The sequence below is a fragment of the Aricia agestis genome, chromosome 21 (assembly GCF_905147365.1).
Source record: "Aricia agestis chromosome 21, ilAriAges1.1, whole genome shotgun sequence".
NCBI lineage: Eukaryota > Metazoa > Arthropoda > Insecta > Lepidoptera > Lycaenidae > Aricia > Aricia agestis.
In genome coordinates this window covers 1,236,241-1,249,375 of record NC_056426.1, presented here as the reverse complement: position 1 = coordinate 1,249,375, position 13,135 = coordinate 1,236,241, and the positions used below count along the sequence as shown (strand labels likewise).

Genomic DNA, 13,135 nt, shown 5'->3' with positions numbered 1-13,135 from the left:
CAAAGATAATTTTGTGAGATTCAGTTTTAGTGATACTACTAATGAATAAAATTGATATTACTTTGCCACCATTCATAGCGTGTAGTCTGTATTGTATAGTCATACCTTTACCTCTAGATAAAAAATATCGATATTATATCTTTTGTTTATAGGTTAGATAAATAGTAATAAAGTGTTGTGATGTGCACACAGGAAAAACTTTATTGTGAATTATTTAAATACTAAAACCGTCAGACAAGTGAAATTATGTCGATAACTTGAATTTTGCATAAAATAATGATAGTGCAATCAGGTGTGAATAAATAATTTATTTTGCGTCTTAATTTGAATGCAGTAGCAATGTCCGTGCTAAACTTTTGAACATGAATAGTTAAATTGAGGGTAAGTTTGCCAATTTGTATTCTCTTTATCTCTTCTATAAATATTGTTTTAATAAGATAATATGTTATTGTATGTCTACATCCTCTATTATTATTGATTTCATAAGCCTTTTTACTCGTTCTTATAACTTTGCAAGTAAGTATTTAATTTTGATCTGTGCGTATATTATGACTAGCTTAGCTATGATTTAGTTAAGATCAGAAAGAAGTTTACTTGAATTTTTACTGTCGTTCATTATCAGTTTATGGTTTCTAATAAAAACACGTTCTAATGTTTAAATTTCTTTTACGCCTATATGACGTATTCATACACAAAAAGATTTATATTATTTACAGTTACTGAAATTAAAGTATCTGTTGCAGATTGTTAAGCTCCAGTATATTTTAGAAAAATGAAAATTTCACTATCATCGCCACTTCTTCGGCAGTATGCTGTAGTTGTAATTGGTATGTGGTATGTTATTTTACTTATCAGCCTTAAATTTTAACCATTAGTTACGATTCAAACGTGCTTGTTTTTTAAAATTCATCTACTTTTTGACGATTGCTGTTTAATTACAATTTAAGTGTGCAAGAGGTAGAAGTTAAAAGAATCTGGTTTAAAGATGTGAATTAAAAGTTGATTCATAATTCCATTTTTTATGAGCTTATATTATTGTTTCATTGTCTGCCCCAAATTTTTCCATTCATTTTCATTTTCCATAATATAAATTATAATATAATTTCAGTGAACCTCAGCATATTCACAACAGGGATAAGTTTGGCGTGGCCATCGCCTATTCTCGTCAAACTCAACGATCCAGAACAAACCCCTTTGTCCAGACCCATCACAGCTGAGGAGGGATCATGGATAGTGTCCGTTGGATTCCTCTGTGCTACCTTCAGTAAGTATTTTTGAAAAACTATTGCGAACTAGATGACGCCCGCAACCCTGGTGCGCCAAAATCGCTTGTCAAGGGGGAATTTTACATTTTTCTGGGATAAAAAGTATCCTAAAAGTATCTCAAATTTCAGCAAATTCAGTTCAGCGGTTTGAGAGTGAAGAGATAACAGACAGACAGACGGACAGTTTCGCATTTATAATATTAGTGTAAATAATATTTGCATCATGCTAATCCATGATGTCTTCGTCAGATAAAAAACCGCTTGACACACTATCAGTCACATGGTAAATATTTATTTTTAGTTTTTACTACCAAGGGACTGAAAATTGTTATATTGTGTCTATAATATGTAAAAGAAGGTAAAAGTTTTTCCAATCTTTCAAGAACGATATTTGCTAATTAACTGTAAATTTTATTCTAATCTATATCCTTTTAATAATACTAATAAAATAGTTAACCTCCTTTTTAATAAATAATAATTATTGAAAACAAAACACACTCACCCCGTGTTTGTCCGTGGCATTATATAATTTAAATGGGTGGGCACGTATTCTATGTATCTTTCTTTTTTAAAAGCTGATAAGATCGAGAGTATTTTACCAACATTTCATCAGCTTACTGCTGCAGCCTGCAAGATTTAGGGTTTATCTAGTTCAAATTTTTTGTAGTTTTTTTTTAATTTCTTAATTATCTTTTTTTTGTATTTTTCAGCCATCATCCTCTTTGCGAGACTCTTGGATATAATCGGCAGAAGGTATTGCTTGTTGATGATGTTCGTCCCGAAGATACTGATAGGGCTTCTCTACACCTTCGCCAGTGAATTATGGATGCTGATCCTTGGTAGATTGGTCATGAATAGTATTGATTGTTATGTGTTGGTCATTGTGCCGGTATATGCATCAGAGTTGGCAAGTGTAAGTACATAATGCTTTATAACCAGGATAAGTGTAGAAAGGTTGTTTAATGGTATAAAATTGCTGAAATGTACACTAGCAACACTACAGAAGTTGCTATGTTCTACTAGATGATGCCCGCAACTCCAGTCCAGTCCGTTCCAGGATAAAAAGTATCCTATTGTCCTTTCCCGGGACTAAAAGTATCTCTAAACAAAATTTCAGCAAAATAGGTTCAGCACCTTATGCGTGCAGATATAACAAACAGACAGACAAACACACTTTCGCAATTATAATACTAGTATTACATTAATTATACAAAATCTGCTTGTCTATATAATCGTTGTTATTTTTACAGAAAGAACACCGCGGAGTTTTAGGAACCCTTCTCCAAGTATTCGCAAGTTTAGGAGAACTAGTTACCTTGTCTATAGGACCATTCGTCTCATATAAGTCTTTCAATATAATATTTACTTGTTTAATAGCTGCAACTGTGATACCTACTGTATTGTTTTTACCTGATAGTCCATCGTTTTTATATTCTAAAGGTATTGTTATAATTTATTCTAGTATTTTTGTTCATGATAAAATTATCATTATCATTGTATCTCACGTCAGCTAAGTTAAATTGCTTATTTTCTACTAGATGACGCCCATCACTCCGTTGCACCACTTTTCTGTTTTTATTTTTTTTATTTTATTTATTTATTTAACTCAGGCATCTTGGCCCATATTATTATAAATACCTGATAGACTAACACACATACAATTATACTAAAAACTAACACTAACACTAAAACACTAAACACGTATTGTCTGCGACGTGGGGCGCGACGTATTCGGAAGTATTCTATGTCCTTTCCCGAAATTCAAAGTATCTCGATACCAAATTTTAATCAAATCGGTTCTGCGCTTTGGGAGTAAGACAGACACTTTCACATTTATTAATATTAGTGTGGATTTTTGTTCATAAAGAAATCATTATCCATACTTCCATACTAATAAATAATTATACATATGAAAGTGTGTCTGTCTGTCTGTCTATCTGTTACCTCTTCACACCCAAACCGCTGAACCGATTTTGATGAAATTTGGCATGGAGTTACTTTGAGTCCCGGGAAAGGACAAACGATACTTTTTGCCCTTTTTTTTTTTTTTTTTTTTTTTTTTTAAACGATGGGAAATGCGTTACGCATCCCCAGCGGCCCGGGGGAATGGTCGCCGGGGTATGTGGGACTCCCCAGGTGCTGCGGTAAGGAGGAGCACCCGGGGTTACCCACTAAAACCCACCGGTGCCTCCTTACTCCGCTACGCTGCTGGGCCACCGGACCCGCCTACGAGGGCGATATCTGCGGCAGCCCAGTTAGCGGCGTCTACTTAAGCAGACTCCTCCGCAGCAAGCTATTAAGCTCTGCTGAGCCTCCCGGGAGCAGCCCGAGGCACCGGGCGCTCTTCTGTCGGGCAGAGCTCGTGCAATGGGCAACGGATTCCTCTATCCGCTGCCCTAGCCCTGATTACGGCGGGAGCTGGCGCTCATGAATGGCGCGTCTGCGCCCTCCGCGCCGTCTTCGAACGGGATCCGCGGCCACGTCCGCTTCTCTTTCTCGTTCGGCAGCCTCTTTCTGCGAGATGACGGCCTCGCAGAAGTTGGCTATTGCGTCAAATCCTTCGCTCGACCGAACCATAGCCGTCACTATGGCCGGGAGGCTTAGGTCAATTCCGGTGGTAGCGCGGAGCACCGCTCGTTGTTCTGCCCATGCTGGGCAGTCCTCGAGCGTGTGCTGCGCTGTGTCATCTCCGTGATCGCAGTGGTGGCAATGCGTCGTCGGTTCTCTCCTAGCCATACAGTGCAGGTAATGGCCAAAGCACCCGTGCCCGGTCAACATCTGCACCATACGGAAGGTGAGGACGCCTTTGCAGTGCGTTACCCACGTCCGCAGGTGCGGGCGAAACGCTGCCACCACTGCGCGTCCAGCCGTTGGTGTTGCCATCCGGTCCTCCCAGGCACGCATTATAATTATGCGCGCCTGACGCCTCCACCGAGCGGTCAGTTCAGGGGATACTCGGTCCCCCCTCTCCTTGACCTCCGCCGTGCGATAATAGATTTCACTCAGAACGCGCGCCTCCAGGTCCCAAGGCGGGGTTCTGGCGAGGATTACCGCTGCTTCGTAGGATATTGTGCGATATCCACGTATGATCCGCAGCGCCATCAGTCGCTGAGGACTTCTCAGTAACGCCCTACTCTGGGTGTTAAGGTGGTCCGCCCAGACGGGAGCTCCATACAGGGCCATGGACTGAAGGACCCCCGTATAGAGCCGCCGACAAGTTGACCCAGGACCCCTTAAGTTGGGCAGGAGGCGTCCAAGGGCCGCGGCCGTCTTCTTCAATCGGGGCACCAATCGGCGGAAGTGAGCGGTGAAGGACCACCTAGAGTCCAACACCAGACCCAGGTACTTCAACTCCGCGCCAATAGGGACCTGTACATCTCCAATAGGAAGGAACAAGTTGGCAGGAGGGCGCCTCCTAGGGCCATGAAAGAAGATGGCCTCCGTTTTGTGCAGCGCAACTCGGACCCCTAACGCTTCTATGCGCGCCACCACCAGTGCCGCTCCGACTCTAGCCAGACGTATGGCTTCTTCATACGTCTCTCCTTGAGCCAGCATGAAAGTGTCGTCGGCGTAGCAGACGAGCCTGAGCCCTCGGAGAAGTGCCGCACGCAGAAGGCGATCAAACCCGATGTTCCACAGGAGAGGGCCAAGAACGGACCCCTGTGGAACACCGCACTCCGTCACGATCCGGATTACGACGCCGTCTCTACCTACACACACTATCACACGACCTCTAAGGTACCCTCTGATGATCTTCCGGATGTACCATGGCACATTGTGATAGCGGAGGCCCTCTTCGATTGATTGGAAGGGCAGTGTGTTAAAAGCATTGGCGATGTCAAAGGACACTGCCAACACCACTCCGCCATTTGCCATTTGCTCCTCCGCGTACTTCTTGACCTGGAGGATTGCGTCTATTGTCGAGCGTTGGGATCGGAAGCCATACTGTGCATCAGAGAGGTTTGGCCCCTCTCCCTCCAAGTGCTTAATGACTCTAGTCGCAATCACTCTCTCAAGCAGTTTTCCGGCTTCGTCCAAGAGAACGATAGGCCTGTAGGCCGAAGGGGAGTCGACAGGGCGGCCTTCTTTCCTCAATAAAACCAGCTTACCCTCCTTCCAGCATTGAGGGAACTCCGCCTGCTCCATACACGTACTAAAGAGCTTCCTCATCCTCTCTTTGAGCGGGCCCATGGACCTCACCCAAACTGCGCCGGGAATCCCGTCCGGACCCGGGGCGGTCTTACGCTCTTTCAGTTTGAGGATGGCGGCGTCCATCTCGCTCTCAGTGACGGGTGGCACTTCTTCATTTGTGGCCGGCCTTACATCTTCTAGCGGCTCCGAGCTAGCCGCAGCTGGAAAGAGTGCTGACAGGATGTCCGGTAGCTGCTCCGGGGGCAGTGACTCTAGTGCTGGAGGGCCGCGGCCGAACTTATTCCGCACAGATCGGTACGGGCGACCCCACGGGTCCCGATTTAGATCTTCTAACATCTCCTCTCGAGCAGTGTCTTTGGCCACCCTAATGGCTACGCGTAAAGCGCTCTTGGCGGCTCTGTATTCTGCCTCAAGTCTTCTCTCCAGAGATTCATCCCTGACTCTGTGTGCTCGCTGCCTCTGGTACAGCCGGCGTGCTCTGATGCATTGGTGTCGGAGCTCCGCGATCTCATCCGTCCACCAATACACCTGCTTTTTCTCTGGGCGGCCCTTCGCCCGGGGCATCGCGGCGTCGCAAACTCTGGTGAGGGCCTCACGAAACCAGAGCGCCTCCTCATTGACGGCGAAGGGGGCCGTAGGCTTTGGTGTCCAGGCCTCTATCAGCGCCGCTTCGTCGAGCGCCTCGCTATCCATCTTTGTGAGAGCCCAGCGCGGAAACTGGGACACTCTCGCTGACGGTCGCGAGGCAGTCTGTGCTACACCAGAAGGGGAGACACTGAATCGGATGTACTGATGGTCCGACAGCGTCTCGACATCACCAACCACCCTCCAGTCATGGACTAGTCCTCCAACCGCGGGACTGGCAAAGGAAAGATCGACGATCGAGCTCCCCTGATGCCGAACGCAGGTAGGTGCATCTCCGCGGTTTAAAAGCGAGAGACCAGACATGAGGGCCCACTCCAACACGACATCGCCACGGCTGTTAGTAACGCGTGACCCCCAGGCGGAGTGCTTGGCGTTAAAATCGCCGGCGACAAGAACCAGCCTAGGAGCCGTTCTCAAGGCTGCCGCCTGCAACTCGCCCAGGAAGTTCTGGAATTCAGCGAGGGTTTTATTGGGAGAGAAGTACACGCCGAAGATCGTGTACTCTCCCCAATCCACCGCCACAAACCCTTGGCCCCTGTCTCGCGGAATAAGCGGTGAGCCTCCGTCTGAAGCGCAAATAGCGACGGAACCCGACAGGTCTCCTACCCAATTGTTGCGGGCGGGGACGTAGTAGGGCTCGGCCACAATAGCGACGTCCACCTGCCACTGTACTAGAACCTGGAGGAGCAAGTCCTGGGCACCAGCGCAGTGGTTTAAGTTCGTCTGGAGAAATTGTGATGGTTGTCTAGCCATTATTGGTCTCCATCAATTCCTCCTGTCTGGCCTGTGGCCGGCCCGTCGCTTGAGGCTTCCCTCCTCTTTTGCGCCCCTTCTTCGGAGGGACACAACCTTTGCCGCCCGCTGTGTGGTTCGGGTTTCTACCCGCCGCTGAGCATACAACACAGTGGGGCTTCGCGGAACAATCTGAGGCCTTATGACCCGCCTGACCGCACCGGTAGCACAGCTGGCCCCTGTCTACTTCTGATTGGCACCGCCGCGCTGTATGGCCTAACTCCAGGCAGCGATAGCACTTCATGGCTCGCGGTTCTAACAGCTGGATTCGAGCCGAGCTCCAGCCAACGAGCAGACGACCCGCAGCTACCAAGGTGTTGGCGGCAGCCACGGGGCACTGCACCCATATAGAGCCGGTCCCTCCGGGACCAGTGCGAATGTCGCCCCCCTTTACATGTTCTGAGGAGCAACCCGTCTTCGTTATAACCGCAGCCATAACATCCTCCTTCGTTACAGAGTCATCCAGACCTGAGATCCGTACGTCGGAGCATTTTACCGGTCTGGCGACTCTGGCTATTCCCGCCAGGACTCCGCGTAGCTTCTCCGCAAAACGGTCAGCCATCTCGCTGGTCGCAGTGCTAGGGAGTTCCATTATTCGGGCTCCTGTCGCCGCCTGTCTGCACCGGACGCCCTCTGTCAGACCCAGATCCGCCAAATTGATTTGTTGGCGGGCCCTTTCGATGACGTCCTTATAATTGGCACCGCGTTCCACTGCGTCGTGCTGTAGCGTGACGACTACTGCAGCTGCAGTGGGAGCGGCGTTTCTCCTCCTTCTCGGTCTTCTCGTGGGCTTTGGTCTTTGGGAGGCTTTGGAGGCCCCCGTCAATCCTGCCTTTGTCATGTCCTAATGTACCTTGACCAAGCCTGTCGGATCCGGTTGGGTTCTCCTCCTTCCTTTTCTCTTAACCACCGTACTCCAGCCCTCTCCTTCTGACGAGGGGCCGGGAACAGTGGCAGGTAATGTGGCCGGCGGTTGTTCTGCCGGCTTTTCTTTTCGGAGCTTCTTCTTCCCCTTACTCTTCTTTTCTTTTTCGGGTGCAGCAGTTGCTGGGGACGGTGTTACTGCTGGCCCAGCTGTCGTCACCGGTGCCAAGGTCACTGATCCTCTGGAGGGCCCAGCCTGAGGGAAGGCGGACCAAACCTCGGTGCGTTGAGTACCAGCTGTGTCGTTCCTCTTGTCTGCCGCCAACGGCGGACGGAGCCTTCTTTCGGGGAGCAGGCGATCCTGCAGTCCCTCGATACGTGCGTTGACCATGTTCGAGGTCCTCTCCATAATGGAGCGGGAGAACTCTTCGAACATGGCCCGCAGTCCCGAAACTGTCAACTCCTCGGAGCCGCCTTTTGACATTGGGACTCTATTGCTGTCATCGACCGGGGGAGGCGGTCTTGGTGTTTTATTTTGCTCCGGACTCGCCTTTTCCCGCAGTCGTTCAACTTCCTCCCGGAGGCGAAGGTTTTCAGCCTCTAACCTAATAGTATCCTCCCTGAGAGTTACGAGGCCTAGGAAAGACTCCTCAACCTTCGCTTCTCCGTCCTTCAGGGCCTTCGAGAAGGTACCCTTTAGGTTATTACTTTTTATTCGCACCATTTTGATCAACTCCAGACCTTGTTCTCCCATAACTTTTAGTTTGGTGGCGGCCGGGAGTTTCTCTAATGCCGCTTTTTCCGCCTCCTTCTTCGCGGCTTGAGCCACTTGTCGTTGGGCTCGATGGAGCGCCGCAGTCACTTCTTTATCGGCCTGCACTCGGAGATCCTCGTACTCCAGTTCGAGGTAGTTCCGTTCTGCTACAGCCATTTCTGCAGATTCCCCCGTGGTAGGGGGGCGTCCTCGCCCTCTTTTTGCGGACTTCTTCTTTCGCATATCCGATCGGGAAGACCGTTCGGAGCCACCATCGTCTGAGCCGGACCGGGACAAGGACAACCTTCGCTTGCCCGTCAAACTAACGCCTGCTCGATCGCGAGACGAAGCGCGAGAGCTTCCGGCTGTTCGCATGGTGTAAATGGAACAGTCGGAGTCGTCTAGCCGTTCTAATAGCACCATCGGTGTCCGTTGTGCTGAACGTAAATCGTCAGTATTGGTAGAGCCCGTTTCCGGTGTGGTTAGGAGCACCGGCCCCGGACTGTCGCGCGTCATCGCGCTCTCCTCTATTCTACACGCCGACATAGCGGCCGCCTCACTACACGCATTGTTGGCACCCCCCGTATACGTGGGCCAGACTCCTGGTTGTGAACCAGAAGTGCGGGATTCTCCGACGGAGTCGGTACCCGCCCGGGGACTTATTTTTACAGTGCGCTTATCCATAGTTGATCGTTAAGGCTGATCTAGCCTGACCAATTAGGGGTGGTTCCGCCCCAGTGCCCTTGCGACGCAGTCACCCACTCGCCACGCAACCCACGGCCGGGCACCAGAACCCTGGTTTGGGGACCCACAGGTCCATCCGTCACACAGACACTCACCGACATATTAAATATACACAAACACACACTGATGTAGGGAAGGAATAAATAAAGTGAAAGATAGAAAAGAAAAGACGTTGAAAGGATAGAATATATAAAATATAAGAAGCAAAACAAGAGAATTAATAAAAGAGAGAAAGATAGAAATAGACCGGCGATCAGCCACCCTGAGTACCTCACTCCGTGTAAAGGGCGGAGAGGCGCACCCAGGGGCCCAGGGACACCAACTCGGAGGAACCGGTACCACCCCCGATACTTTTTGCCCTGGAAAAATGTACGGTTCCCGCTTGATAAACGAGTTTTGGCGTAACGGAGTTGCGGGTGTCATCTAGTTCGTAATATTTTATAGCTACTTTAACATACTTTTTTATTTCTATGAATAGCTTCTAATTTACCTTTTCGTTATTTTGCAGGACGCAAAGAAAAATCTCTGAATGTGCTAACACATTTACGAGGAGATCCAATGAAAGCAGCCAAAGAAATAGAAGAATACAATCTGGCTACTCAAAATCAGGAGAGAGTAAAAATAGCATCGTTACTTAAAGACAGAGTGTTCAGAAAATCTCTAGCTTTAGCTTCTTTAGTAGCTGTTGGGACACAGCTCATAGGATTCAACGCTGTTACATTTTATCTACAAACAATATTTATATCAACGAATACTAATGTTAGATCAGAAATAGCTTCAGTGATCATTGGTGTGATACAAGTAGTATCAAGTATGCTAACACACATAGTTATATCTAGTAGATTTAGTAGAAAAACTATACTAACTGCGTCACTTAGTACAATGTGTGCTGGAATGGTAATTGTTTCTTGTATTACAATATTATTATGTAGATCGTTAAATGTTTGTAATACCTGTATTAATTGCTGCAGTTATATTTTTGCTGCGTTTAGCTCAATGGTTAGGTTTTTCACACAGATCTTAACAATCTTATTAATATTATGAATTATTTTCAATGTTATTTTATTTCCTTAGAAAATTATACCAAAAGAATTGAAAGTAAGAAATATAATTATTGATAAAATAGAAGAGTATATTTTACAATATTTCTAGCTTTCTAGTGTGTTAGCCTTTTGTTTTAAAAAATAATATCAACATTCAATTTTATAGGTTGGATTAGGAGTATTTTTCAAAGTCACTGAACCGGAGGATTATATTATCAGTCGTTTTATGAATTACCTGCCACTGATTTGCCTTATTGTTGTTATATCTTCTTATATAGCTGGTAAGTTAAGATCATTAGCATTTTTGAATAGCATCTATAGGTATCCATACCCGTTAATTTACGCTTCGATTACAGAACGATTATTATACAAAGTCTGTTATCAACAAAAATGTACTATTCCCGAGTGAATAAATAATTTCTGTGAGAACAAACTTTCGATTAAAATATCGTATTCAATTAATTAAACTCTGGAACGAACTGTCGCCAGCAGTATTTCCGGACCAATACGACCTGCAAACCTTCAAGAAGAGAGTGTAGTGTGTACTCCCACTTAAAAGGCCGGTAACGCACCTGCAGCTCTTCTAATGTTGCGAGTGTCCATGGGTGATGGTAGTTGCTTTCCATCAGGTGACCCGTTTGCTCGTTTGCCCCTTTATTTAAAAAAATATGTTTTACTAACCACCGGATGTTTATTTCCTTCTGTTTTTTTTAGATCTTCCCTTTCTTCTTTATTTAAAACTAGCTGTCCCGGTGAACTTCGTGTCACTTTAAAACCTTCCCTGGACTTCTACGAATATTTTAAGACTAAAATCAGCCCAATCCGTCCAGCCGTTTTCGAGTTTTAGTGTTACTAACACAATTGAAAATCCATTTTTATATATAAGATATAGATAGATACTAGACTTATTCAAACCGTTTTTCATTTCAGGTATTGGATCTTTGGTTTGGTTGGTGATTGGTGAACTGTTTGAAGATTCTGCAAGAGCGTTCGGTGTATCATTTTCTTTAACCGGGACTGTTGGCCTGATATTTTTAACCAGCAAGTATTTCCCATTAGTGACCTCAAGTTTGGGTCCACCAGCAACTTACTGGATCTTCAGTGGTCTCAATGTATTATTGATTACCTTAATAGCTCTCTTCTTACCTGAGACGAAAGGAAAGTCATTTAATGAAATACAAAAGGCTTTAGGAAGAAAAATGGAAGATGACAAGGCAGAAAATATTTCATAAGCTTTAATAAAACATTATTTATAACGATTTTCTTATTTTCCTGATCCAAGAACAAATAAAACACTTGATCACCGCAGTAAGACTAGGGAAGATTAGGATGATAATTATTATGAGAATGGCAAGAAATATGAGTTTGAAAATTAAACATAATTAATAAAACAGCTTTATCATGTAGATTTATCCATGCTAATATTATAAATTACGCGAAAGTGTGTCTGTATGTCTTTCTGTTACCTCTACTCACCCAAACCACTGAACCGATCTTGCTGTTTGTTATGGAGATTCTTTGAGTCCCAGGAAAGGACAAATACTTTTTTCCCGGTTTTTTACGATTCTCGTGTGATTAACAAACAATAATAAATTGATTATTTTCTTATTGCACAAATCGTCATTTGGTCGGCTATGCCAAATCGATGCTAGCCATGCCATGATTAGTTATCTTTCGGCTGAACTAACGTGACTAAATTACTTAAACTAAGTACTCGCATGCGGTTTTGCTCGATAGTTTTACTCCGAATCGAGTAATAATTACTGTGTGGACCGCACAACTGACAACTCGAAGGAATTCCAGCTTGATGGAATTAAATATATCGATTTAGAATAAAACTATCGAGCAATGCTGAATGTATGGATGAAATCCCGAGCCGCGGGTTTTGCTCGTTATTGTTACGTTATTGGCTCGATCAAGCAAAACCGTATGTATGTGAGTACTTAGCAATAGGCTTTGTGCCTATGAATGAGTTTCTCTGGTGTTTCAAACAGGCAAAATATTATTTTAAAGATTTCCTTCTTCTCCTGGTAGGATGATCTTGTAACCTTTCAGATTATCTTCACTATTTACTTTATGTATATATCACAGATAAATCTTGTTTATGAATGTGATACAGTATGATATATATTTAATTTATAAAAAGAAAATTAAATTCATTTTTTTAATCTCACTTCAACTCGAGAACGATTGAAATGTTCATGGAAGTCGGTTTATGTTAGGAGATAAGTTTTACGAACATCACCGGGTGTGTCTGTCTGTCTGTTACATCTTTACGCCCAAACCGCTTAACCGATTCTGCTGGGTATGAAGATAGTTTGAGTCTCGGGAAAGGACATAGGATACTACTAAGTGGATCACAATATATAGTTAATTGTTCATTATTCCCTTCATTTCCGGCGCGGAATAATCTTGCTTAAGTTTTTCCTTCCAACATTTTTATTATTTTTATTTTCACGAAGAAAATTCTCCAAAGAATCAATACGCATTGCAATTTTCGACAAGGGATTTTCCCTTGCTTAATCCCTTGCTCCGAACTTAATGACACGCTTAGAGGACCATCATTGTTGAACCTCCCAGCCCCCTAAACAATGGAATCTAACATGACGAAAAATTCGACAAGGCTTTTGAAGCACATTTTTATCTTAAGTCAATATTTAAAAATGGATTTTTAATTGTGTTAGTAACGCTAAAACTCGAAAGCGGTTGAACAGATTGGGCTAATTTTAGTCTTAAAATATTCGTAGAAGTCCAGGGAAGGCTTGAAGCAGCTCAAGAAATTCGATAACTGAGTCATTACTCCACTTCATTATTGACGTTCAAATCTACAATTGCTCCAAAGTCCTAAGTTTGTGCGACAAATGTGGCAGGCCGCA

At 44.9% G+C, this 13,135-nt stretch overlaps 2 protein-coding genes across 3 annotated transcripts; one reads left to right on the top strand and one right to left on the bottom strand.

The window, feature by feature from the left end:
• The first annotated feature begins 85 nt into the window (after nt 1-85).
• On the top strand, nt 86-11,515 carry LOC121737556 (facilitated trehalose transporter Tret1-like). 2 transcript variants are annotated; one of them, XM_042129210.1, is made up of 8 exons: nt 86-374; nt 742-827; nt 1,109-1,264; nt 1,976-2,178; nt 2,516-2,705; nt 9,725-10,113; nt 10,426-10,540; nt 11,190-11,515. In XM_042129210.1, the coding sequence occupies exons 2-8, from the start codon at nt 773-775 to the stop codon at nt 11,489-11,491; spliced, it is 1,410 nt and encodes a 469-aa protein (XP_041985144.1). In that variant the 5' UTR covers nt 86-374; nt 742-772; the 3' UTR covers nt 11,492-11,515. The 2 variants fall into 2 exon arrangements, with proteins under 2 accessions (XP_041985144.1, XP_041985145.1); XM_042129211.1 differs by having other exon boundaries at nt 86-381; nt 744-827.
• On the bottom strand, nt 6,764-7,887 carry LOC121737557. The gene has a single exon (XM_042129212.1). The coding sequence runs from the start codon at nt 7,693-7,695 to the stop codon at nt 6,808-6,810; it is 888 nt and encodes a 295-aa protein (XP_041985146.1). The 5' UTR covers nt 7,696-7,887; the 3' UTR covers nt 6,764-6,807.
• Nucleotides 11,516-13,135: the final 1,620 nt, after the last annotated feature.

Excerpts from the sequence above, each read along its gene's own strand:
- LOC121737556 (XM_042129210.1), top strand. The coding sequence starts at position 773 with ATGAAAATTTCACTATCATCGCCACTTCTTCGGCAGTATGCTGTAGTT. Across the intron at positions 1,265-1,975 it reads ATTCCTCTGTGCTACCTTCA|CCATCATCCTCTTTGCGAGA; the intron begins GTAAGTATTTTT and ends TGTATTTTTCAG. Across the intron at positions 10,541-11,189 it reads TATATCTTCTTATATAGCTG|GTATTGGATCTTTGGTTTGG; the intron begins GTAAGTTAAGAT and ends TTTTCATTTCAG.
- LOC121737557 (XM_042129212.1), bottom strand. The coding sequence starts at position 7,695 with ATGACAAAGGCAGGATTGACGGGGGCCTCCAAAGCCTCCCAAAGACCA.